Raw genomic sequence first — 26,664 nt, forward strand, 5'->3', positions numbered from 1 at the left:
CCCTCTAAGCCATTCAGTGGATGGGACGAGCTGCTACATTAACAGTTTTAATGTCCGCCAAATGTTCTTCAAGGATGTGCCGACCAAGCTGGTGGCCAAGGCGGTGCCCCTACCCATGACTGTGCGGGGCCACTGGTTCCTTAGCCCACGCACTGAGTACACGGTGGCAGTGCAAATGGCGTCCAAACAGCCCGACGGGGACTACGCTGTCTCAGATTGGAGCGAAATCATTGAGTTCTGCACTGCTGGTGAGTCAAGTTAACAGCCTAGATTTGATTCCTTAACGTGAGAGACGTACTAGCCAGTATTCACTGTGCTGCAACTGAAAAAAGACATAAATTAAAAAAAGAATATAACAGCGTGATTATTAACTGCTTTGCTTATTTTTGTTGTACTGTTCTTTTTGGGGTGTCCGCCTCTGTATATGCAATATAATACTATGATGGAGACATAAACCAAGAAGAATAGATTTCTTTTACAATTCTTAAGCGACTCAGTAAAATTCTAATTAAAAAAAAAATTCCCCAATGGATATTGATTATATTCCTTTAAGTATTGTTTTGTCATCTGTTTGCATGTGTCCCACCAGTTTGTGTTCAAAATTCAAATATCTGTTTCCCAAAGGTTTACCACACTGCAACATCAATGCTAACCGTTAGCCTGTCATGTGTTGGCATGAAGTTTCTTAAGGCCACATTGTTTGAAATACACAAATTGTAAATCTTTTTTTCAACTCTAGTTTACACTAACCTTCAACTGGCATTGATGTAAAAAAGTTTGAAGCCTTAGAAGAATTTTTAATTATCTGCCAAACATCTGCCTATCTGAAGAGAGTTGGATTGAGTTTTTGAGTTTTTTGTTGGATTGAGTGAATGCAAGAAGCATATCTTTCATCAGCTGGGCATTATAAAGCTGCGGCACACCGGTTGAAAAACACTTTTTTAGAGTGTGAAACAGCCACATCGGTGGTGAGCAGCGTCTCGGAAAGCCTGCAGGTCAGCGGCGGTTCATAAAGCAGTTGCAGTCAGTAAATGTGTGCGGACGGCTACAATTGGCTTGAAATTGTGTCGGATCTTAGCAGTTATTGTGGCCGTATGTACTGTATGCATTCACCACCGGCTGAAAGAAGGACCTTCTGGTTGCAGGAACCCAAGAGTGCACACATTTCATAAAACACACTTGAACCCGACAGAAGACGTATTTTGAAGTATGAAGGTTGTAATTCTTTTACTGCTGCTAGCATTGTTGTTTTTGGCAGCCCTTTTAATTTTTGTTTTAGTCTTAGTCTTTTGGATGAAAATACTTATTCTTAGTCATATTTTTGTCATTTAGTCTAGTTTTAGTCAAAGAAATCTCATACAAATTTCATCTAATTTTAGTTGTCAGTTACTGAATGTTTCCGTCTGTAAAATTAAAAAGTTTTAGCCCAAAAATAGAAAAAAAGATTTTGAATGAACATAAACAGACAAGCACATACTGTAGTGTCTACAAGGACAACGCCAACCTGGTGATGATAATGTAGTACACACTCAGCAGGAAAAGCAATACATAACTTTCAATTAAACTCACCTGGAAGCCACGAACTGTATGTAAAAATTAGGGCTGTCAAAATTATCGCGTTAACGGGCGGTAATTTTTTTTAAAAATTAATCACGTTAAAATATTTGACGCAATTAACCCACATGCCCCGCTCAAGCAGATTAAAATGACAGCACACTGTCATGTCCACTTATTACTTGTGTTTTTTGGTGTTTTTCGTCAACCTCTGCTGGCGCTTGGGTGCGACTGATTTTATGGGTTGCAGCACCATGAGCATTGTGTAATTATTGACATCAACAATGGGGAGCTACTAGTTTATTTTTTGATTGAAAATTTTACAAATTTTATTAAAATGAAAACATTAAGAGGGATTTTGATATAAAATCTATAGAACTTTTACTAACATTTATCTTTTATGAACTACAAGTCTTTCTATCCATGGATCGCTTAACAGAATGTTAATAATGTTAATGCCATCTTGCTGATTTATTGTTATAATAAACAAATACAGTACGTGTGTACAGTATGTTGAATGTATATATCCGTCTTGTCTTATCTTTCCATTCCAACAATAATTTATGTAAAAATATGGCATATTTTATAGATAGTTTTAATTGCGATTAATTACGATTAATTAATTTTTAAGCTGTGTTTAATTCGATTAAAAATTTTAATCGTTTGACAGCCCTAGTAAAAATATGTCCGAGCGTTTAACACTGGGAAGTCTGGGATTTTTTTTGCTATTCTCAGAGTCTAGCTAAAAGTTGCAAGAAATGTATTTCCCAGTAATTGCTCATTTACCAAACAAAACAACTGAAGTTGGTTATTAGCTATATGCCATTTCGCCAACTGCCTCTACTCTAGACTTAATGATCAGAAAGCCAAGTGGCGCTGCTTTAGACTGGCTAGTGTTTTAAGAGGACACTCGCCATTCTGTAGCTAATGCTAATGTGAACGCGAGTGCAACGCTAACGCTACGAGTTACATTTAGCATCTGAAGATCACTCAGCAGAGACCATTAAAGACTAAAGCAGATGGAGTGCAGCCTAGCTCTAGAGAGTGAGGGAGAAGCGCTGCACATCTCACGTGAGTAACACGACCCAAACACTGCTAAAATGCTAGCTGGTGTACTCCATGTACAATATGAAAATTTGTGAACATACGACAGAAATTATGTTGCATTTCCGTTTCGTTGAAAACTAGCATTTGTCTCATTATGTTTTAGTCTCTCAAGCCACGTTTTCAGCTCACGTCAGCGTCATGTAAAAATTTGTTCGTCGACAAAATATTTTCGTCATCGTCATTGTTGACGAAAACAACACTGGCTGCTAGAAATTCAACAGAATTTTGATAGAAATAGAGCCGGCGGCAATGCACACAATGTCAGTCGCTGCTACATGAGATGCTGCTACCTGTGTGGCCTGCTATCCACGCTGCGCAAATGCTGGCGCCTGCCCGTTTGTCTCACCTAGACAAAACCAAAATAACAAAATTCACATTTATATGAGATGAGATATTTGGGGGATCAGTACCTGTAATTTCGTGGCACAGTTTGATAGCGAAGTAAATGAGAAAGGTGCATTGTGCCAGGTGGGAAAGCAGACAGCCGCTGACGACGCACTTAGCATTATTTTATGGTAGGGGCGGGCCATAAAGATGTCGTCACATGACTCTCTTATTTAGGCTCGCCCAAAAAATCCTGGCAGGTGAGCAAACAAATGAGTTTTCAGAGAGTTCTCAGCCTGTGCACGTTTTCAGCACTTACCTTCAAACATATTTCATGTACTGTGTTTAGAAACAAATTATTAAATTAACTAGTGTCCTTTTAGGTGTGGCAGACCACTAGTTCACTGTGCTAATGCTGAGTTTTCATGCAGTCTGACCTTTTCATTGTCATGATTTACATGGAGGTACCCTTGAGGAAGTACTCTCTAAAAGATCCTCCATCATTTCAAGACTTTTGTGGATATGATGCATGAGAGCAAATAACGAGATTCATCCGGAGGGAGGGTGTTAAGATTAGAAAAGCACGTTGGGATTAAATAAAGAAGCGAGGCCGGTAGTGTGGTTTATCTGGCGATGCAAGGGTCAGTGCATTTAATGCCGCTAGAGGTTGACATTGGGGGAGGGGAAGTAGGAGGTCATGTGATACAGAAGGGCGGGTGCGGGGGCTTTTTCTCTATGCACCAACTGGCAGAAAATCAGGAAAAAAATTAGCACCGGCAGCATTTTCAAGCTTTAGTAAAAATAGAATATCTACGGTATGTTAATTTGGGCATAACAGCATGCTCATATACGTTAATCACCAAATCAATGTTCTGTGTAAATGCCTCCAGGTCTTTATATTTGATTGCAAAATTTGATAGTGATGTTTCATAGTGGATGATCAAACAATTACTTGGCCTTCCAGATTATTCCACGGTTCATCTCAACCAGCTCCTAGCGAAGGCCGAAGTGATATCTGGCCGGATGCTGCGGTTCTCCGTCTTCTACCGCAACCAGAATAAGGAATACTTTGACCACGCCAGGTAAGGAGCCGATTGTTGATTGAGTGATACTGATGAAAATGCTTTGACAATTTTCTCATGCCTATTTTCATTTTAAAGATAAAGAGCGTTTTCAACAATGGCTCTTGATTATTGATGGCAAGTTGTATTTCTGTGTAATAGAGTACAGTATATCTGCTACTAGGCTTTTTCACTGGACAGATATACGCAATCACGGCTGACAAAACCTTGATGATAAATGAGCTTTTTTTTATCCAAGTTTCGCGAGCTCTGGGACCATCGAAAAATGACTCTCAAACTTCTCCTTGCTGAGCTAATTGGTACCTCGATGTGCATTTGTGTGGAAATGTAGTTCACGAACAGCAACAACAACAAAAAAAATTCACCTTCTCACCGAAACTAGTAAATCTCTTTACACAGCAATTAGAATTTCCTCCTACTCCCTAAAATCGGTCCATTATAAGGGCGTAGGTTTGGTCTCAATATTGGTAGGGACAATATAACAGCATAACCTGGATGTACACTTTTTGCTGCGGACGGGACATTAATAAAACCAAACAGATTAGGTGAACGGGGGTCAGGGCTATATTTCTCACCACCAATTTGAACCTAATTAATTGATAGGCTAAATGATCAATGCAAAAATAAATCTGTATTGACGTTCCAACTTTCACACTGCAAATTTATAACGTTTTAATATGATGATTTTTCTTAAATCTATTTGAATAATTTTCTCCATCTTGTTTTGAGTGTTAAAGACTTGTTAACAGATTAATGGGTCAGATTATTCAATTTACTTGAGGTAAATATTACCATTTGTTCTTTTTAAGCCCATACATCTAAAGGTTGGTCATTTGTCACCAAAATCAAGTGGGAAAATGCTTTCAAATGTTTTGAACAATATCACTTGTTGAATTAAGAACATTCCTGATGAAAAAAAAGCTTTTTTTTTTTTTTTTTTTGCTTAAAGTAAATGTGTATGTATCTCATTTCAAGAAATCTGAGTAAAATTTACTTAAAGCACTGGCAGATAATTTCACTTATTTCTAGTTGATTGAAAACAAAGGAATTTAGTCATCTGCCAATCAAGCGTGCGTTTGAGGGGGAAAAAAATGGTGTCAGTGTAAGTCTGAACATAATGAAATTAATTCACTTAATAATGGTAGGGTAAATTCTATCCTTACAAAATATGTGAAGACAATCTAAATGACCTCTATAACTGAACTCATTATATCATGCAAAAAGGTTGCTTAAAAGTTGGTGGGGACAATTTGAGCATCCTGAAAAGTTCTTAGTGTTGTGTCCCTAACGTCCCTATGCAAACCTACGCCAATGGTCCATTAACAGAAGTACTATTATTGTGTGTTAATGTAGTACATATTAGGGCCAAATAAAAGGAAAAAGGACTATGAAATGTAAGTCGTACTATTGCTACGAGAAAAAACAGTCGTATTACTACATAGGGTAATGTAACTGTAATCAGCTACGCATTTTACGTACATGAACCGTAGCTAAGAGATACAACATTAGCCTTGCTCATGAAATATTTCCAATAGATCTTAGTTATGGTTCTTTTTGGGAAACAAAATGTGAAAAAAAAAAAAAAAAAATTGTCGTGATATGACGCAATTTTGCCGTGGAACGACATGGTGAGGCGGTCCAACTCCGATGCAGCCCACCACCGCAGCTTAAAAAAATCCTAGGGGAAACCCTGATTAGCCGTTTCAAAGGCAATACTTATTTCTCTCAATGATACAATAAAATTTACACTTATGGAAAGAATTCCACATTTTCTGGAAACAAAGTGTCTTCAGGAATAAGACCATAACCAATATACTTTGTTTTTACAAATTTCTGTACTATTTCGCATGTTTGTAGTGTTACCGCAGTACTTAATCCTGGTTTTAAATGTTCTGCATCTGGAGTAAGTTATGTCCACTCCAAACAATGCATATCTTGACATAGAAATATATGTTAGCGAAGGTTCTGATTAGCATAGTGCTCAGTGCTAGTAACATCTCAAAAACAATAACAATAAAGGCTACGAGCGGCTATCATAAAGTTATTAGGGAAAATCATCGTTTTTGAACCTTTATGAATCTTAATCGAAGTCACATGTCGTAACACGATACATCTAATAAACGATTTTTTGGAACTCCCTGACTACACATACAATAAGAAAATATCAAACATTGTGAATTTATGTCAGAGACTATGGCGAATTTTCATCTCATTCTTGTGTCTTTAAACGACAACTGGCATCCATATCATTATGTTTTAGTCTCCCAAGACAGGTTTTCAGCATATCATCTGACCAAAGCACACGGTCCCAGGCTTCAACTGGGACCGTGTGCTTTGGTCAGATGAGACGAAGATTGAGCTTTTTGGAACCAAACACTCTAAGTGGGTCTGGCGTGCCATGAAAGATGTGCATGCTGAAAAACACCTCATACCCACTGTGAAGTATGGGGGTGGGTCAATGATGCTGTGGGGCTGTTTCGCTTCCAAAGGCCCTGGGAACCTTGTTAGGGTGCATGGCATCATGAATGCTTTGAAATACCAGGACATTTTAAATCAATCTGTTGCCCTCTGCCCGAAACCTCAAGCTGGGTCGTCACTGGGTCTTTCAGCAAGACAATGACCATAAACATATGGCCAAATCTACACAGAAATGGTTCAACAGACACAAAATCAAGCTCCTCCCATGGCCATCTCAGTCCCCAGACCTTGTTTTGTTGGCAAAAGGGGGTTGTACAAAGTATTAACACCAGGGGTGCTAATATTTGTGACACACATTATTTGATGTCAAATAATTATTTATGTGGGATTTTTTCCCCACTGAATAAATGCACTTGTATTGAAGGTTGGATTTTTCTCTTTTTTTCCATTAAGGTCCCATATTATTTGAATAAAAAAAAATAATAGAAGCTAAAAAAACACATCTTAACCAGGGGTGCCAATAATTATGGAGGGCACTGCATATACAGTATATACACTCACCGGCCACTTTATTAGGTACACCTTGCTAGTAACGGGTTGGACCCCCTTTTGCCTTCAGAACTGCCTCAATTCTTCGTGGCATAGATTCAACAAGGTGCTGGAAGCATTCCTCAGAGAGTTTGGTCCATATTGACATCATGGAATCACACAGTTGGTGCAGATTTGTCGGCTGCAGATCCATGATGCGAATCTCCCGTTCCACCACATCGCAAAGATGCTCTATTGGATTGAGATCTGGTGACTGTGGAGGCCATTTGAGTACAGTGAACTCATTGCCATGTTCAAGAAACCAATCTGAGACGATTCCAGCTTAATGACATGGCGCATTATCCTGCGGAAAGTAGCTATCAGAAGTTGGGTACATTGTGGTCATAAAGGGATGGACATGGTCAGCAACAAAAAAATCTGTTTATTTTGTTTTTTAAGTTTTGAAAAATATTTCCAAAATTGTTACCATAATTTTTTAAATTTATTTATAATCCCTCCCATCATGTTCCAGGCCAGATTCACCATTTGAAAATCCAAGTGGACAAATACGATCATATTTATTTATTTATTTATTTAAACCACTTTTTTTTCCAAGTCAATCAAGTATTTTTCTTATCTTATTATTCAATGTGTATTGGTTGTTTGTGTTAAGAAATATGTTTATAATGAGTTATTTTTCATTTAAATATAAACCTCTTTAATATTATTAATAATGTTGCAGGTCAGAATGTCAATTTCAGAAACTTAAGAGAAAAACAATGGAAAAAAATGATTGAATGTATTCTGATGGCCTTATTTCTTTTTCGCTCAAAGTAATAATGACCAAAATAAATTGTTATTACATTGACCCCTCAACGGACAACAGGAGGGTTAACTTTAGGCAAGGGAAGGCAAATTTATTTGTGTCGCACAATTTAACATAAGGTGATTCAAAGTGCAAGGTTTTAGGTTTCAGGGTTTAACAAAACTTGTTAAAAGTGATATGATTTTAGCACATCTGTCCCCAAGTTTTAATATTGCACTGTAATGTGCTGTCATTTTCAGGTTCTCCATCAGCAAACATTCGTGATGGTAGTGTGATTTTGTTATAATCTTCCCGCTTGCAAATAGCGACCGCAGGGAGTCTTTCATTACGTCCATTCATCCTAACTGGGAATGGGGCCACATATGATGATGCAGAGGATACATTAATAATTCTTCACAATGTGTTATTCGATATCTAGTATGTCAGATTTCCCGTCATATGTAAGCGATTCTTTTCTGCTATCGAATATTTCTTTCAACTGTTATCGCTACCTCATGATAGTGTCTCTGCTCCTGTGGTCCAGATGGGATCTTAGTATTTTGTTTTAATGAAGCCAATTAAGCTTGGACTTCACATTTTATCATTAGCGTCTGCACTCTCAAAGGAGAGGAATCCAGGCACAATTTGCTTGTGCGTTGCTTTTGTTTCTGGCACTTTGTCATAATGAAATCTCGCTTTTTTTGACAAGCAATTTCCCTCTCTGTGCTAATGTCATTAAAGCAGCGTAGTGAATGCATCATATTTACACTGGAGATACGTTTAAAAGAGATTGTTTAATTTGGAAAATTTAATCAGCTTTCCCTGCATTTCTAAAACTGCTTTCAAGTGCTTAAAGTGCCTATGACATTTCATATTTCACATGATATGTTATGCTCCTGAATGAAATGGACCGCTTGGATGTGTATGGAAGCGATCGATTTATATATTCAATTTTTGAATCCCGCGCCATGAAAATGAGTGACTTCCTAGATTGAGGACGAATGCTAATGTGACTTCACCCGGGTCAGCATCTCACAATACAGCATTGCTTTATAGCATGCAGGTGGACTGCGGATTCAGCTGATTTTGCGGATTGTTTATTTTTCGCATCACGCCAGCCAAATGTGCTGCAGGTTTTTGTTGCTGCACCAGGCGTGTGAGCCATTTTGGGTTTCAAAAAGTTCCCGTTCTCTGCGGAGACTGGCCAAAACTGTGGGACGAGGAAGTGAGTAAACTACGTGTTTTTTATTATTATGTAAAATACTGGGATCATGGCACGTTTTAATAAGGAGGTGGCTTGCATTCTGTGGCTGACAATGCTCCTTGTCCACCGAGAAGGCCACTCGGCTGACGACCAGCGACTTGTCACACACACCCCTCGGTCCTCTTCGTGTGCCCGGCGGGAAAGCGCTATACTCAGCTTATGCTCGTGCAGCTCCCCGCTCTTGTCTGCGGTTCTCCATATCGTCCAGACTTCCAGCCCCCTCTGCCCTCTTCCTGCGCCTTGGGTTGGGTTCGGGCAGCCACGCGCTCCTCCGATGTCCAGCGATCAGTCTCCAGCTTCTTCCCCGGCAACGCCACTCCTGCCCGCAGCAGGGGAACAACGAGCTGAAACTTGCTCGCAGCCGGAGTCTGGCCGATCGGTGAAGCTGTCACCCTCGCCGCCATGTGTGACATGAGTTGGGGTAGTTTTGTGCTATTTTTTCGTTTTCAAAAGGCGGAAAGATTGGAACAGCCGCTCGGCAGTCATTCTCCAGCTGCATTCCCCGGCAATGAGCACTCCTGCCTGCAGCAGGGGAACGACAAGCTGTAACTTGCTCGCCACCGGGGGGTTGGCCAATCAGTGTAGAGGATCAACCCCGCCGCCGTGTGAAATGCTCTGGGGTAGTGTTGTGTGATTTTTCGTTTTCAAAAGGCTAGAATAAAACTTGGAAAAACCGGTTTGAGTTAGCATATCGGCTAGCTGTCACGCCTTCTGTTTTGTTTACGCTCTGTCCTCCGTCCCCGAAGCCGGGGAAGGGAAATGACAAAAGCCGGACTAACTCCGGTGCCATAAAATACCGTTCAGGAGGTGCAAGAAGTCAATAGTTTTGACCATTATGCAGTAATTTTGCATTTTTAATATTTAATATTCCATTTAGCAAGAGACTGTTATTTGATATCACCATACCATTTATTTAGCAATTGGGAGAAAATACTTAGATAAAAAGAATATCCTGTAAAAATATTGGAGTAGAGAGATTGAGACAATGACATTTTCCTCGTTCTTCATCTTCCCCCTCAATGGGCTGAATTCTAAATCAAATGAAATCGTGACCCTGCCGACGTCATCCTCCAGCTGGGGCCGCTAGAGCGCTATAATGACAGGTGGGGCTAAACGTCAGATTAAAAGACCCCCAATTTCTCGTCATCTGCGCTTTGCCAAATTGTTGTATTAGTAGATAGTCAAATCATTCTAATTCACATAATAATGCTATTTAAGATTTTTTTTTATGCTGTCACAGGCACTTTAATCTAATACTGTGGAATTGGGGTCTATTGGTCTACTGATAAATTGATCTGGATCGTTCATTGACCAAAACGCAAAACATCGATCAACATTGTCATCTTTTAAAGTTCAACAATTCAAATCTCTGAATTGTTTTAACGACAAAATTGTCTAGAAAAACGTCAAAATTGTTTGTTGCTTTATATGAAATATACCTGTACATATCATATTAAATTGATTGGCCCTCGAAGGGAATCGATTCATGATGAGTTACACTCCCAACTATGGACAAATTCCCAGAGAAACCAATAAACTTCTTTGAGTAATTCTTATCCTCACATGTAAGATATGCTGACGTTCTTCTGACCATTTTCCTCCCAGGGAGGAGCAGGGAAACCGGATGCTTCCTTCGGTGAAGGACAACAGCGGTAGCCACGGTTCTCCCATTAGTGGCAAACTGGAGGGTCTCTTCTTCAGCTGCAACACCGAGTTCAACACAGGCAAGACCCCTCAGGACTCCCCGTACGGCCGCTACCGCTTCGAGGTCAATGCAGACGCCCTGTTCAACCCCGACACCAATCTCTACTTTGGGGACTTCTACTGCATGTACACGGCCTACCATTATGTTATCCTGGTGCTGGCGCCCAAGGGCTCTCGGGGAGACGATTTTTGCAAGCAGAGGCTGCCAGCCCTCGACATCACTGACAACCGATTCCTCACCTGCCAACGAGAGGGCGGCGATGAGGGCAGTCTGGTGTTCCGTCACGCCCAGGACGTCATTCTGGAGGTCATCTACACGGAGCCCGTGGACCTGGCATTGGGCACGGTGGGCGAGATCAGTGGGCACCAGCTCATGAGTCTGTCAACAGTCAACGCCAAGAAGGACCCAAGCTGCAAGACCTGCAACATCAGTGTGGGCCGCTAAAGGGGAAGGGGCGGGACGGGGGACAGCTCTCAACATGGTGCATTGAAGTAAACTCACACACACAAATACTGCATCCATGAGCACTAACAGACATCAACTCATTGGCTACTGTTGAAGTTGATACCTTTCCAAACCATTTAATTGGAAGGGCTGACCGTGACCATTCGCAGCCCCTCTCTGTCAAAATAGTTTGGACGTCTATTACCGTCAGTGGGGAAAGAATGAAAGAAAAAAAAAAAAAAAAAGAGTTAAAATTCTTTTTTTTTGAAAAAGATGTACATTTTTTTCCTGAAAACAATTATGGTGATAGTCCGCATTTTTCTGTAATATAGCATTCCCTTTCATTATACAGTGGCTCCTTGAGGTCTGAGTGACCCGACTTACATGATGTCATTCAGCAGATTTTATGCTCTTACTTTGGAGCACAAATTTGACCTACAACCCTTGTTTGGGAAGTCAGATCAAGTCGCTTCACAGCAAGCAAAAGTAGAGTCTTCAAGCTAAAATTTACTGTCACACTAAAACTAAACTAAGACATTAACAAAACTTTGCCTTGCCTGTGGTTAACGCTAACACACAATGCATAATGCCATTGACAAGCTAATGAATAGCATTGGCGGTCACAGTGTTATTACTCTTTAACCAACCAATATTTCAACACACAGGGTTCATCAACACATTTAGATCATAACTATTAATAATAATACTCACGGCCATACAGTATTTAAATCACTTAACAGTAGGTGCGAAAGTCCTCTTCATTTGTGTTGTCACGACTGCATTATACTGACCCCGGTGGCCAAGTCTGACACACAACAGTTGCTCTGATTTATGATGCATTAACTGTAATATTCTTTGTTGCGTTACATTTAAATTGTTATTACTTTATGCACTTGTACAGTGATTATTATATTGCATTTTTGTTGTGCTTTTTGGGTTTACACTAACATTGTATAGAATTTCTATTCATTTCCATGAGATACGGTGAGCTCAAGGCACTACTGTATTCCCATTTTTTTTCTTTGAGAGAAATGGACTTTGAAAAAATGTCATGTTGATCTTGTAATATTGCAAAGTTTTTCTTGAAAATAATTTGCTGCCATCATTTTTGTTCTTCCTAATATCATTGTTTGTTTTGCTGCAACTTTTAGAAAACAACTTTTTGGTTTTGCCGTATTCACATTCAGTTAACTTCGATAAATTTATCAGAATGCCAAATATTCTTTAATATTAATGGAAAACATTTATTTTTTGTCTTTTTTTTTTATGCAATTTTTTTTCTTAAAAACACCTACAAATTTTTCATGTGATCAATAACTGTGACTACTATCGTAGTAATATGAGGGGGAAAAAAATCAAGAAAAGAGGTTGCAATATTACAAGAAAACTGTCATACACCGAGAGGAAAAAATATCTCGAAAAATGTTTGGATGCATCCACGTCTGCTGCAACAGCAGATTTCTATTTACACACAACTCACTTCATGCACATCAATGAAAAGAATAACGGACTCTAAAACAAGACTGCTTCTCTACTGGATTTACTTTGTGTCTATTGTTCTATAATTTTTTAAAAAATGTTTTTGCCTTGTTATTGTTATCAAGCATTGGTCCTCCTTCTAACTTCACTTTTCAACACCTCGTTGTTTGCCGTTACAGCGGGGACACCTTCTCGCTGCCTCCAACTATGGCATGGATTGACTTTACAACTTTCTGATGCTACAGTATCCTGTTATTTCTTTAAACCAAAGGTGTTAAAAATATTAGGACTCAAACAAAAAAACAAAAAAAAAAACTGGAATTTGAGTGAAACTCATGCAACAGCACTCTAAAGTGTGTACTGTGATGGACAAAAGTGATAACCTTTAAAGAAAAAAAAAAGCATGATGCAGTCTTTTTGCAGCATGGGTATACTGTGAGTGAATGTCGTCGCCATGGCAACCCTTTCTGCAACAGTCACTCAGTAGTTGTCGTTGTGCGTTCGTTGGTGAATAGGCATTAAAAAAAAGTCAAAAGTTTGTTCAGCGGGGTAAATGTGAAAAAATATTTATTTTTTATTGATACATTCATATGTACATATAGAGTATTATATAAACCAGAAGTGCACAGAGCTCTGATTCATGTCATTAATAGCATTTAAGAGGAATTCTCATCAAGCAAACTGGAGGCGAACTGTGATGCACTGCAATGTCAACATTCACTAGTTTGGAAAGTGAACATTCAAACTGAATTGTCACAATAAATTGAGGTTTAAACAAAATATTTGCACAATATAGCACAATGAAGGCCTAAAACCAAACACTAGTTGCATTTCGTCCAAATGACTGGGTCCCACTGACAAGGAAGAAGGAGAAAAGTTCATAATTTTTTGGCATATTTTCAAGAGAAAGTTGGCTTAGTGAGAAAAATAATGTCTTTACATTAACACATTTTGGAATTCAAACCAAATACATATACTTCTTTCACATTTTTCAAATAAAATTGTTTACATTTATTAGCTGTTTACAACTTTTTTTGTCATAAAATTACATTTTTATAGGAAATATATTTTCCTCTTTATGTTTTCCTCAAAAATATAACATTTGTTTTCATATTTTTTCTAAAAGTTATTAATTTGTTCGGTGATATTGCCACATACCCCTCCCCCCAACTAATTATGTTAAACGTTTTTTTTGTCAGTTTTTTTCCAAGAGTCTGCTGCTCAACTATTACGGGGGGGGGGGGGCAACACTTGTTCCATTCGGAACATGACTTTCTCATGTTGTTCTCACTTTTTCTTGAAAAAAATATAGACTGCTCAGAAAGCTTTTTGTTTCTATTAAGCCTGGTCCTAATGCACCCTCATACAATTGCTGCCCTCTTTTGCCCAAGATATTTAAGAAAAAAAAATCAAATACCCCACAATAAGGACAAACAGAAAATAGTAAGTGCCATAATACACCTACACAAATATTTACATAACATACAATGTACAATAAGGTCATCAAGTATGCTACATAACATACACTTGCTTCATCATGTGCTTTTTGGAATAAAAACTTTAAATACAATTTCCCTCCTGTAAAGTGCTTCATCTTCCTCATCTTTCTTCTAGAGGCTTTGGACTAAAAGCTCAGTTGCTCTTGGCTGTGTCCTGTTTTTTGCTGAGCAGGGCCTCGAGCAGGCGCAGTTTGGCTTTGAGGTTCTTGTACTGGCAGTACTCCTCCGCCATGGGTCCGCGGTCCTCCTTCTGACAGACCCTGTGGGAGGAGGAGGAGGAGAGAGCTTGCTCACAACATCTTCCGCAAGCGGTCCACACTCCCTATGTTGCCTTACTCGGTTAGCTTTTTACATTGTATTGTTATCCAAATAACAAAAATGACTGTATTTAGAAGCAGAATGTGTAAAGGGCAAAAAAAATGTGTACAGTTCTCTTGTTTCCTAAAATCTCTGCATTGAACAAGATGTTGGAGTTTTGTTTCTGGATGCTTGTTTTTCTTTGTATACGGTGGAGCCCTGGATTAAGACTGTCAAGGTTTATAAATAGGCCTACGGGGATATCAATGCAAGCTCTGTGTGTTAACATAAATCAAGGTACCCTGTATTTTATTACAGTTTTTTGACACATGTATGTTTTTTTTTTCTCCACCATGCATCGAGTAAACCAAATGCTCCTAAGTTTGTTCGAAAATCGAATAAAACTGAAAAGTAATATAGTTGTGTTAACTTCTTTGGGGATGTGTGTACCTGCCACTAAGAGTGTAGAAAAGGTCCTCAAATTCCCGTAGTGCTCGGTGTAGCCGCCGTTTTTCTAAGCGGGTGATCCGAAGATGATCCAGTAATTCCGATCTGCGACATGAAAATAAGTCACAATAAAAATCTAAAGGCTGTTTCCCAGCTAATAAAGCATCACATGATGACAAAATGCTGAAAATTTTGAAATCTAAGTGGATATTGACTTGCAGGCAAAAGACCATGAGACTTGCATGACGTGTAGGTGTGTAACAACAGATCAATTTTGGTCAGTTGGTTAGGCAATGACCCAATCAAATCGATCGAAACGAAAAATCTATACAGTGGGGCAAATAAGTATTTAGTCAACCACTAAATGTGCAAGTTCTCCCACTTGAAAATATTAGAGGCCTGTAATTGTCAACATGGGTAAACCTCAACCATGATAGACAGAATGTGGAAAAAAACCCCAGAAAATCAAACTGATTTTTAAAGAATTTATTTGCAAATCATGGTGGAAAATAAGTATTTGGTCAATACCAAAAGTCATCTCAATACTTTGTTATGTACCCTTTGTTGGCAATAACGGAGACCAAACATTTTCTGTAACTCTTCACAAGCTTTTCACACACTGTTGCTGGTATTTTGGCCCATTCCTCCATGCAGATCTCCTCTAGAGGAGTGATGTTTTGGGGCTGTCGTTGGGCAACACGGACTTTCAACTCTCTCCGCAGATTTTCTATGGGGTCGAGATCTGGAGACTGGCTAGGCAACTCCAGGACCTTACGAAGCCACTCCTTTGTTGCCCTGGCTGTGTGTTTGGGTTCATTGTCATGCTGAAAGACCCAGCCACGTCGCATCTTCAATGCCCTTGCTGATGGAAGGAGATTTTCACTCAAAATCTCTTGATACATGGCCCCATTCATTCTTTCCTTTACACAGATACGGTCGTCCTGGTCCCTTTGCAGAAAATTAGCCCCAAAGCATGATGTTTCCACCCCCATGCTTCACAGTGGGTATGGTGTTCTTCGGATGCAATTCAGTATTCTTTCTCCTCCAAAGACGAGAATCTGTGTTTCTACCCAAAAGTTCTATTTTGGTTTCATCTGACCATACCACATTGTCCCAGTCATCTTCTGGATCATCCAAATGGTCTCTAGCGAACCGCAGATGGGTCTGGACATGTACTTTCTTCAGCAGGGGGACACGTCTGGAAGTGCAGGATTTGAGTCCCTGGCGGCGCATTGTGTTACTGATAGTAGCCTTTGTTACTGTGGTCCCAGCTTTCTGTAGGTCACTCACTAGGTCCCCCCGTGTGGTTCTGGGATTTTTGCTCACCGTTCTTGTTATCATTTTGACGCCACGGGGTGAGGAGGGAGTTGAAAGTCCGTGTTGCCCAACAACAGCCCCAAAACATCACTGCCCTAGAAGAGATCTGCATGGAGGAATGGGCCAAAATACCAGCAACAGTGTTTGAAAAGCTTGTGAAGAGTTACAGAAAACGTTTTGCCAACAAAAATTACATAACAAAGTATTGAGATGAACTATTGGTATTAACCAAATACTTATTTTCCATCATGATTTGCAAATAAATTCTTTAAAAATCAAACAATGTGATTTTCAGGGGGGTTTTTTTTCACTCTGTCTCTCATGGTTGAGGTTTACCCATGTTGACAGTTACAGGCCTCTCTAATATTTTCAAGTGGGAAAACTTGCACAATTAGTGGTTGACTAAATACTTATTTGCCCCACTGTACCACTTCCTGGGAAAGTCCCAGATATACTAAGAGGCAGTTTACATGGTGACGCTCCGAGAATACCACAAATTTCATATTTGCATATATATGGTTCCGTCTCCATTCGAATAATGTCCCAATTCCGCGTGAAAACGATGTTGTATTCATGCCAGGCCCTAGGGGGCAGTGCAGATTTATAAGGAGACAGCCAATGATGCACTTTGACACTAACAACCTCCTCAGCCCGGAAGACAACATACGCCCACTTCAAGCAACGGCATTTTTCTCTTGCTCCAAAAGGCACAAAAATGGAAACGAACATATTTAAATTAAAAATATTATAAAAACAGTAAATTAAAGCCGACGTTCCGCCAAGTTAGCTGTTTTTAATGTTTAGTAGCACACGGCACACGCCCAAAGTGACATGAGGTTTTCATTTATTTGGTTGCGGAACAAGCCCAGCAATCGAATTCTTCTACTTTGGAGCTCGGAATCGAAGGCTTGCGTCTTCGCCTTCCGTTTTCGCCGACAGCATATAAAGTCGAGGCCATTCAGCAACACAATCATTGCGTCTTGGTGCTGCAGAGTCACCATGTAAACTGCCCCTAAGACCCGACTCAGTAAATGCCTATATCATCTCTGTGTTAATCGGCCTGGGAATTTGCTTTCACACATCAAGGCTGCACGTTTAAATCCCGGGATTTAAACGGTGTTTAGGTGTGTGTGAAAAGGGCATTTGTAACATTGCCAAATATCCAATTGTTGTTCAAGGAATCGCTCTTCTATCATATCGTCATGAAATTGGTGAGTTACACCCCTAGTGTCCTCCTGTGATGGAAGACGTCCACCAAAGTGGCATCAGGGGATTTACCCTAATTTTCACACTATAAGACGCACCTGACTATAAGCCGCTACCCACCAAATTTGACACCAAAACTACATTTGTCCATAGATAAGCTGCACTGCACTATAAGCCGCGGGTATCCTCATTGTATTATGGGATATTTACACCAAAAGATTTTAACCGGTAACACTTTATTTGACAGCGGCATCATACGACTGTCATAAGACCAAATGAACTACAAAGCTTCATTGCTTCAAGAAACTTCATTTGGCCATCACTGCTCCCTTTGGGGAGACAGTCAACCTCTGCTGCCACCTGCTGACAACACTGTTGTTGTCCAACATGCCTCAGAGCATGCATTGCAGCGCTAAAGATGTAAATAACAATCAGTATTCATGTTGTATGCTAATTATTTCTTCAGTTACTGTTCCAGTTGTTTCATTACTTGCTAGTAATGGTATTTGGTCAGACTTTATTTGACAGTGGCGCAATAAGACTGTTATTAGACAATTATAATTATGACACGACACTGTCATGAGCATCAATGAATGTTTATAATAGACAGCAAATTATCTCACTTTTGAATGGATGTAAAAGTCCGAGCTGGACATAAATGGAGTTAGTAACAAAATTTGCCGGATGACATTTAATGACATCTGTCATAATCATTTAGTAATGCCCATGCTAGTGTCATGTCATAATTTTGATGGTTTTATGACAGTCTTATGACACCACTGTAAAATAAAGCCTTACCTATTGACCAAAATAAATCAACAAAAAGCCGCACAGGACTGTTAAAAAAAAAAAAAAAAAAAAAAGTGCAGCTTATAGTGCGAAAATTATGATAATTATTTCTTCAGTTACTGTTCCAGTTGTTTCATTAATTGATAGTTATGGTATTTGGTAACACTTTATTTGACAGTGGAGCAATAAGACTGTTATTAGACAATTATTATTATGACAAGACACTGTCATGAGCATTAATTTCATTTAGTGTCATCCGGCAAATGATCTCATTTTTGAATGGATGTAAAAGATCCGAGCTGGACATAAATGGAATTAGTGGCATAATTTGCCGGATGACACTTAACAACATCTCTCACAAGCATTCAGTAATGCCCATGATAGTATAATGTCATAATTATGACGATCTTATGACACCGCTGTCAAACAAAGGGTTACCTGTTAATTTTAACCCAATTATATCAATAAATAAGCCGCACTGGACTATAAGCCACAGGATTCAAACTGAAGGAAAAAAGTAGCGCCTTATAGTTCGAAAGTTACGGGATTTATTTTCTACTTGTCCTTGAGAGATTTCAAGCGTTCTGATACTTGTTTAAAACTGTCAGAAGGAACTTTTCAGGGGGCACTGCTGCATGATTTTGAGGAAAAATACAGATAATACAGTACAGTATTTACATTTCTACCAAGATAAACATCACTTGAAAAAAACTGCTGTGCTTTTGGGTATATTCAGCCATCAGAAATGTTGGAACAATAGTGATAACTCAAAGTGTATTTCATCACACAATTGTCTTCAAGAAAAAATACCAGACAATTTGTACCTGGAAGCCTCATGGAGTGTTGCCATGGTGACAATCGGCGGCTGGACACACTTGACTTCCTCCAGAGGCGAAACCGGTGGTGTGTCCGATATTTCCAAGGTGGGAGGGGGCAGAGGTGCCCCCGTTGACACACACTGCTGTTTTGGGATTTGCTGGTTGGGATGATCGTCATCAGAGCTCTCTTCTTCCTCCTGCGCTCACACAGGCAAACAGAGAACATCTGATGTATTGAAATATCATGTAGTAAGCCCTTATTGCCACTAGAAGTCAGCAAAGTACACTTTTAATTGAATGTGGCTGGAACATGTAATAAATAATTAAAGGTCTTTATCAAGCTTGAAAGCCCTTTCTACTCACAATGGTGGTAATGAGTGTAGAGGCATTGGAGGAAAGCAGTAGCTGTTTGAGGATGCGGTAGCGCTCGTAGAAAGGTTGGACCAGTGACCGCTCGCTCACGCTACCCTAAAGACACAAACAGAAACCACATCTTTACTGATAGTGCCATTAAATTGTCAGGCGTTCAAGAAAAAAGCAGTCTCTGCTCTTGCAACCCTCTATAAAATAAACTGCTGTATTTTAATCCAAAAGAACTTGTGTTTGATAGAACAATATGTCTATATGCTGCCATAGCAGATTCATGGCCCATGAAGCCCCGGAACTATTTTTAATTTGTCCCTTTTACCCTGGAAACCCCCGTTTTACAGACACCGCGCAACCGCTTTTGTTTTAACCCAGCCATAAAACTAAGGTAATTAATTATATTTATTATTCAAAATGTCTGTCATTTTTATCTTGGAATCATTATTCGGTGTCCAATATTTTGTTTAAAAAAAAACAAAAACGACTTTAAAAAATTATTCACTCGCATATTTTAAAATTGCAAACAAATTATGTCAGAATTAAAAAATTGGTGTCCGTAAAAAAGTCACGGATATCGGCCTCATAACTATCGCTTAATTGTATTTTTTTTTTTTTGTTGTTACTTTTGCATTTTCCCCGATATGTTAGATGATAAATAATCGATCCAAACAAAGAAAAAAAATGTTTAAAAGGGTAAATGTACGAAAAAGAACATCTCGACCATTTCTTGATGTTTGCGATTTCTGCATCACGACCCTTGTTATATTACCATGTTTCACCCATTAAAAATCCTAAAAAATCCAGCTGTGGCCATTCACAGCTGTGTCTTGACACTCAGTGATACATGCTACATAGAGTTTTTGGATCAAAACAAGGTAGGTTTGCGATAATAATTCGTTGAAGGCATGGCGTCAGTAATTCTGCTCTCTCGTGCTCTCACCTCCAGATAGGGTTTTGATGTTTAAAAAACATTTTTCTTTTAAAAATGCCCTCCTGTTCAAAAATTTTCTTCCCCCAGAAAATTGAGATTTTAAGCTTTCCAATGATGTACCACACATGCATATCGGACAATTTTGAAATTTGGCCATATTGGGGGTCTCAGAGCGGAACTTCAAGACACCTAAGTGTTTACCGCCATAAGAAACTCAAAAAAATCTAAATCTCCAAATATTGTGAATTTATTTTACCAACACAAAGGAAATTGGCTGCAGTGGTTTGCATTAAAAATACAATTGAATTGAAAGTAATCAGAAAGTGTTCTTTAAAACTGAACAGCATGTTAAAAAAAAAACAATCAAAAACATCATGTTTGTTGTCTGACTTTCTTTTAAATTCCTAGTTTTAAAGAGCATCATCAAAAATGTATGATTCATTAGTAAACAAGACATGAATACCTAAAAGTTTAAAGTTGAAAATAGTTACTAGTTTAGGTCACCTCTTCGAGTGTCAACTAGCGTTCCTGCACCATTTTAAAAGTTAAATTTAATGCTTTTAAAGACATTTTTAAGACTTGAAAAATATCATTTGACATCAAAACATGTCTGATGAAATGAATTTTATTTCACTGTAAACACAGAGCTGCTGCCACAGATCGCTGGTGTTTCCCTCCCCTCATGTGAGACTTGACGGCTTTGACCCCCATTGTCCCTAACGAAAAAGACTTTACACCAAGCACTGTTATTTTCACCAGGGGCACCTTTTACATAAACCATCTTCCATTCATTTCAGATTAAATTTACACTTACCCATCTCTGCATATTCCTGCTCACCTCTACAACCGCGAATAACCAGGAAATGGCATCATGGCAACAACTCAAGTCGCTGACGTAGACGGAGGTTACGGACAGCGTACCGTATGACATATTATTTCCAAATTCTAATATTTAATGCACAACCATAAATAAAACACAGACAGCTGAAATGATTACTTGAATACTTCGAGTAACTCGATGTTAAGAATTGATCGAAGCATTTCCTCCGCCTCGAGGAATCGTTTAATTTTGCTAGCTCTAAGCATCACGGACTACTTTTAATGAACCACAACGCGCTAACGTGCGTAGAGGAAGAAGGGAGAGGCGGCGGATATATTTGATTTAAACCAGGTATGGATATAGAGGTAATGACGAAAAAGGCAACAAAAGCGAAGAGAAAGGTACCAAGAAAAAGCCGAAAATGTCAAAATTGTGGGAGCATTTCAGTCTGGAGAACAAGGCAAACATTGTTTCATGTATTCACTGTAAGACAGTGCTTGCATAACACTACCCCCGCCCACCCGCAGCCACGCCAATGCTTCCACACCACTGGTGGGACGCCGCAATTAATGACTGATCCCGAAACTCGGACCAGGCGCCACCACGCGACCCACCTGCCTAGGCCCCGCTCCACCGAAGGCACCACGTTTACTCCGAGAGCAGAGGAGTGATACTCGGGACAAGGTAGAATTAAGTTAACGTCGCGCTGATGAATAAGATTAACGTTGCTGTACCTTGCTTACGTAGCGTTAGCCCTGTGGAGGGCTAGGTTTCTATCAACTCATTTGCTCCCAAAAACGTATAAATATGTTCTATTTTTAATTGTTTCAGTGTCCCAAAAACGTATTTCTATGTCTTTTACGTTTTTTTTTCACAAGCGACATCTCTAGGTTCTGATGCACCTTCGCTCCAAAGCACAATGCTGAAAATGCATTTTAAAGCAATAAAACTGGGCACTGGAGGGCAGTAGCGCATTTGGTAAGACCCGCAACCCGATTCAACGGAACGAACGGCGGGGCCGCACGGCCAGGGCGCCGGTGGAAGACGACCGAATGGACGATCAGGAGGATGTCCAGGACGCCAGGCGCGAGAAGTCCGAGCAGGACAACCAGGAGGACGTCCGGGACGCCAGGAGACGGACGACCAAGTGCGACGACCAGGATGACGTCCAGGATGCCAGGCAGCGGACGACCGAACAGAACAACCGGGAGGACGCCCGGGATACCAGGCGCTGGATGACTGAGCAGAATGACCGGGACCACCAGTGCAGCGCCGCTGTGCTCGACCACTCACGTCCCCCGCGACCCTCCAGTGTCCCGTGACTCAGCCGGAAACTCGCACGGCCAAACCAGTTCCCCCCAGGAACACAACATGCCCCACACGACTTCCCCAGGCGAACTCCGCCACGAGGCAGTGGTCACCACAAAAGAAAGACAAAAAAAAAATACATCTTGATGAGACAGGCGGCGATGAAGGAAAAGTTTACCCTGGCTGTCGCAGCCACAACAGCATCATCTCTCAGTTGAATAGTTTAGTTATGTGTAAATAAAATGTTACTTTGCTATCAAAAGCTCTATTTGTCTTGTTGTTTACGTTATTTTGTAGAAGGAAAACATTATTCAGATGTTTGGGATGTCACAAAAGCAAAAAAATAGCTATGTTAAAGTCAAAGTTATGTTTGAAATGTATGCTTTTACAAAAAGCTCAATGTCTCTGTTTTTTCATCAGAAATTGGAAAGTTGCTCAAACTAAGCTATTTTTTTTCTAATGCTGATTTCTATGAAATGGAAAAAGATATGAACTAACTTTTTTTTTCCTGCTGAAAGAAGCGAGTCTAATCTTTCTTTGGTGGGTTCCATGTTTATTATAGCAATAGAACAGAATTTTCTGTGGGCCTTGCAAAATCAGTCAAAATCCAGTAAAACGGCCGGGAGTGAAGGGGGTTGCACCGGTGAAAATGGCTGGGAGTGAATTAGTTAATTATGACTACTGTCAATGCGAGGCTAATGTGTCTTACATACAGCCTTTATTTAATCTGTAAAAAGTTGAGTTGTTGAGTGATGGGGGTGTAAAATAAAAACATAATAAAGCTAACTGTCAATTTTAGCTCGGTAGTCATTGATGGATAAAAAACCAAGTAGCACTGGTGCCTTATGTGCTCTAATACAGCAGGCATCTTAAATTTATTTTGAACACCACAAAAACTCAAAATCGTATCAGGACCTAAAATTTAGGCTTAAACTTAAAACTTAACTAGAACTTCAAAATAGCTTGACAAAAATGGAAATTCAATTGAAACACGTGAGAAAAACACCTTACTTTTAAGTGATCAAGCGTTATCAAGCGTAATGACATTTTCAGATAAGAAATAAGATATATTTTTTTTTATAAGATTTTAAGTTTTTGAGTGAAAACAGTGAATTTGAAATAAAGACATTGATTGTCTAAAAATGATTCAATATTAGGCGAAATGTCTTGTTTTCTCATGTATATTTATAATTTCTCTTTAACTAGAAAAAAAAAAGTTTTATCAGATTACTCGATTAATCGATGGAATTTTCAGCAGAATATTCGATTACTAAATTATTCAATAGTTGTTGCCCTAAAAACAAACACACATCATTGGAAGTTTTACGGCATACTACGGTGATTTCACTGGCATTAAATGCATCATGTGGAATTTAATACCTACTGCAATTTTCCATTAAATTTAAGACTGATTATCCAGATTTTAAATATAAGACATTTTAAGAATGTCTAAGGACCCGTGGGAACCCTGTTAATAAATGAAAAGCAGTTTTTACCGGACGTCCATGCAGACTCTCAAAGTAGAGCAAACACTTCTGGAGGCTGGATTTCTCCATCCTAATCTGGGACTGTGTCATCTCCTTAACATGAACACATTGTGGTCAACATTGGACAGTATTAACTTCAATCACTCCTTATGTTTACGGCTTTCCATTCAAAAGAAGAAAAGAAGCCCACCTTGATGCTATCCGGCATGCTGAGTTCTAGCCGCCTTTCGCTCAGTCTTTTGGTGATGATGTGGAGTGTTTCTTCCACGCTGGGTTTGGTGTTGCTGTAGTTGTTCGCTTGTTGAAGCTCTAGAACCGGAAGGGCGCCCTCACTTGCGATGGCTCTTTCCAATGGAGGGTCTAATGATCCTTTCAAGACACCTTCCTCTGCATGACACAGCTTGAGCTCTGCCGTACCACAGAAAGAACCATTTTAGCTCCATAATATAAATAATAGTCAATTGTGATCTTTAATATTGCTATTACAGGTCGCAGTGGTGTCGAATTGCATTGTATCATACTGAGATTTAGTTTGACCCACAACATGAAGAAAATTGATTATTACCCATCAATTATGGCTGCTACACCGAATTGATTAAATTGATTGATAAATTAGTTGTCAACAAATTGTAATCAATTTTTGCCATCAGCTATGAGCAGTCCCATTTGGGTCCTTGTTTTTGTGTAATGTAAGGCTGCGTGCACACGCCAGTGCTTAGAGCAAGAGAGGGAGAGTTCACTGATGCTACTGCTGCTGCTGTTGGGTTGCTGAATCAATAATATTACAAAGTGTCGAGAGTTAAATTGTCTTTTGTGCTGTTAGATCGAGTGTGCCTCTGTCAGAGGTGAGAAAATGAAACCAAATGTATTGTTTGTATTCTTTTTAGATGAAATGTGACTAGTAAGCACGGAGCACTAAGCTAGATAGCGATTATACTAATTAGTGTCTTAGGTTTAGATTTGTAATGTGTTTTTGAGAACCATATAAGCACTTGAGTTACTGTTAGATAGTAAACGTTGTCTCATTAAGTTTTTTAAAGGAACCACAAACATAAACCCGTTCATATGAGAGCTTAGAGTCTCCTTTAAACACAAACTCAAACTTTAATTTTTTTTCATGAATAAACACAGTCTTTTTATGTCAATTTGTTGCACAAAATAATTTCATTTGAAGCTATTCCTATTATTTTGCATGGCACTCACTATAGTAAAACTATCTAGTTTCAGAAAAAAAATATTTCAAACACATATTTTTTTTAATGATATTTGTAATGACAAGGATTCCCCAAAATTCGCCTGCTGATCGAGAGAGGAAATGAAATGGTATGTGGCTCCGAAAAAGGGTAGAGAAAGAGTTCATTGCGTAAACTTGCTGCTGACTAGGTTAGTTGTAGAGACATATTTGCTAGAGTAACAGACAGTTTTAGTTAAACCTCTTAATGAAACATCCTTGCATTTCCCCTTTCTCAGCTTTGATTCCATCCCTTTGTGAAACATGAAATTCTGACTTATCCTGATTACATATTTAATAGACTAACTTTTCATCAAACCTGTTTTGTGAAATAGACGTCTGACCTTGTCAGTATTAGCCAAAATAATTGATACAGTTTGCGTTAAAGGAATAAATAAATAAATTAAAAAAAACATCACAAAAAATGTGCCTCTGGATTGCGTGTTATTCATATTTTACGCCACAATTGAAAAAAAAAAAGAAAATGTCAATATAACCTGCATTGTGTAGCCAGATTTGTTGAATTACTTATTTTTATCTAAAATAAAAAGAAAATTTTAATGTGTGCATGTTGGTCTCACAGAGGGAGGAAAACCAACTCAAAAAGACAGCTCTACATTTTTGTAAAAAACTTCATGAAGAATTTCGGCTTCCACAAAGATTACAATTTGGTAATTTATTTCTATCATAAATTGGAGTGAAATGCCTTTCGCATGAATAAAAAATAAATAAATAAAATTTAAAAAAAAGATCTCTAAATTTGTGATTGAATATATATATTTCCAAGAAATGAACATGGTTTTGTTGTGTTTTTCATAAAGAACAAAGTTATAAGAGTTTATTCCTAATTTTTTAACGCAATTCTTTTAAGCAAATGCTGTTTTGATTTAACAAATGAAACAACTCAAAGTGGGGTGACAACAACATAACAATGTTATCCCAGACCTTTCAGCTGCTTGCGGCTTTTCAGGAGCTCCTTGATCAGTCTGGCAACCTCGGGATGAGCGGTCTTGTCATAATAGGATGGCTGAGAAAACAAAACAAAACTGTATAAGCGTCCTTCCAAACTGTTGAGGCAGTCACATGAAACCATTTGGATGACGAAGAGGTGAGATGCGGCCTTGGCTTCTGGGCAAATCATGACTCAGTCAGTTCGACTTTGGTGTTCACCTTGAGCCTCTCCTGCTCAAAATGTTCCTCCAGCTGTCTGATCCTTTTCCTCAAGGTCTGGACGTGTCTTTTCAACACGGACACGGACAAGGAGCAATCGTCCGGTTCGGCGCGGATACTGCAGCGTGCCCTGCATATGACGGGAAACAAAAAAAACAGTCAACAATGACGCCACACATTCTGAAAAATGAGTTTAGACACTTTAATTTATTCAATTCTACCATTTTCTATCTACACCATCTTTAACATGTACAATCACAAACTGGGA

General features: G+C 39.1%; 2 protein-coding genes across 3 annotated transcripts in view; one reads left to right on the forward strand and one right to left on the reverse strand.

The window, feature by feature from the left end:
• The window catches only part of phyhiplb (phytanoyl-CoA 2-hydroxylase interacting protein-like b), a 30,691-nt gene extending 15,759 nt beyond the window's left edge, over window positions 1-14,932 (forward strand). Inside the window, exons 3-5 of the mRNA XM_057847638.1 lie at window positions 74-248; window positions 3,950-4,067; window positions 10,688-14,932. Of these exons, the coding sequence (XP_057703621.1) occupies window positions 74-248; window positions 3,950-4,067; window positions 10,688-11,231 (837 nt within the window). The 3' untranslated portion in view covers window positions 11,232-14,932. The remainder of the gene's footprint in view (window positions 1-73; window positions 249-3,949; window positions 4,068-10,687) is intronic.
• Window positions 13,263-26,664, reverse strand: part of fam13c (family with sequence similarity 13 member C) — a 29,105-nt gene continuing 15,703 nt past the window's right edge. For both annotated transcript variants that reach the window (XM_057847636.1, XM_057847637.1), the window contains 8 exons: window positions 26,397-26,526; window positions 26,172-26,253; window positions 24,186-24,403; window positions 24,005-24,088; window positions 19,447-19,551; window positions 19,090-19,280; window positions 14,957-15,058; window positions 13,263-14,469 (listed from right to left, as the gene is read on the reverse strand). In XM_057847636.1, coding sequence (XP_057703619.1) covers window positions 14,343-14,469; window positions 14,957-15,058; window positions 19,090-19,280; window positions 19,447-19,551; window positions 24,005-24,088; window positions 24,186-24,403; window positions 26,172-26,253; window positions 26,397-26,526 — 1,039 coding nt within the window. In that variant the 3' untranslated portion in view covers window positions 13,263-14,342. The remainder of the gene's footprint in view (window positions 14,470-14,956; window positions 15,059-19,089; window positions 19,281-19,446; window positions 19,552-24,004; window positions 24,089-24,185; window positions 24,404-26,171; window positions 26,254-26,396; window positions 26,527-26,664) is intronic.

Source organism: Corythoichthys intestinalis, chromosome 10 (genome assembly GCF_030265065.1).
Source record: "Corythoichthys intestinalis isolate RoL2023-P3 chromosome 10, ASM3026506v1, whole genome shotgun sequence".
Classification (NCBI taxonomy): domain Eukaryota; kingdom Metazoa; phylum Chordata; class Actinopteri; order Syngnathiformes; family Syngnathidae; genus Corythoichthys; species Corythoichthys intestinalis.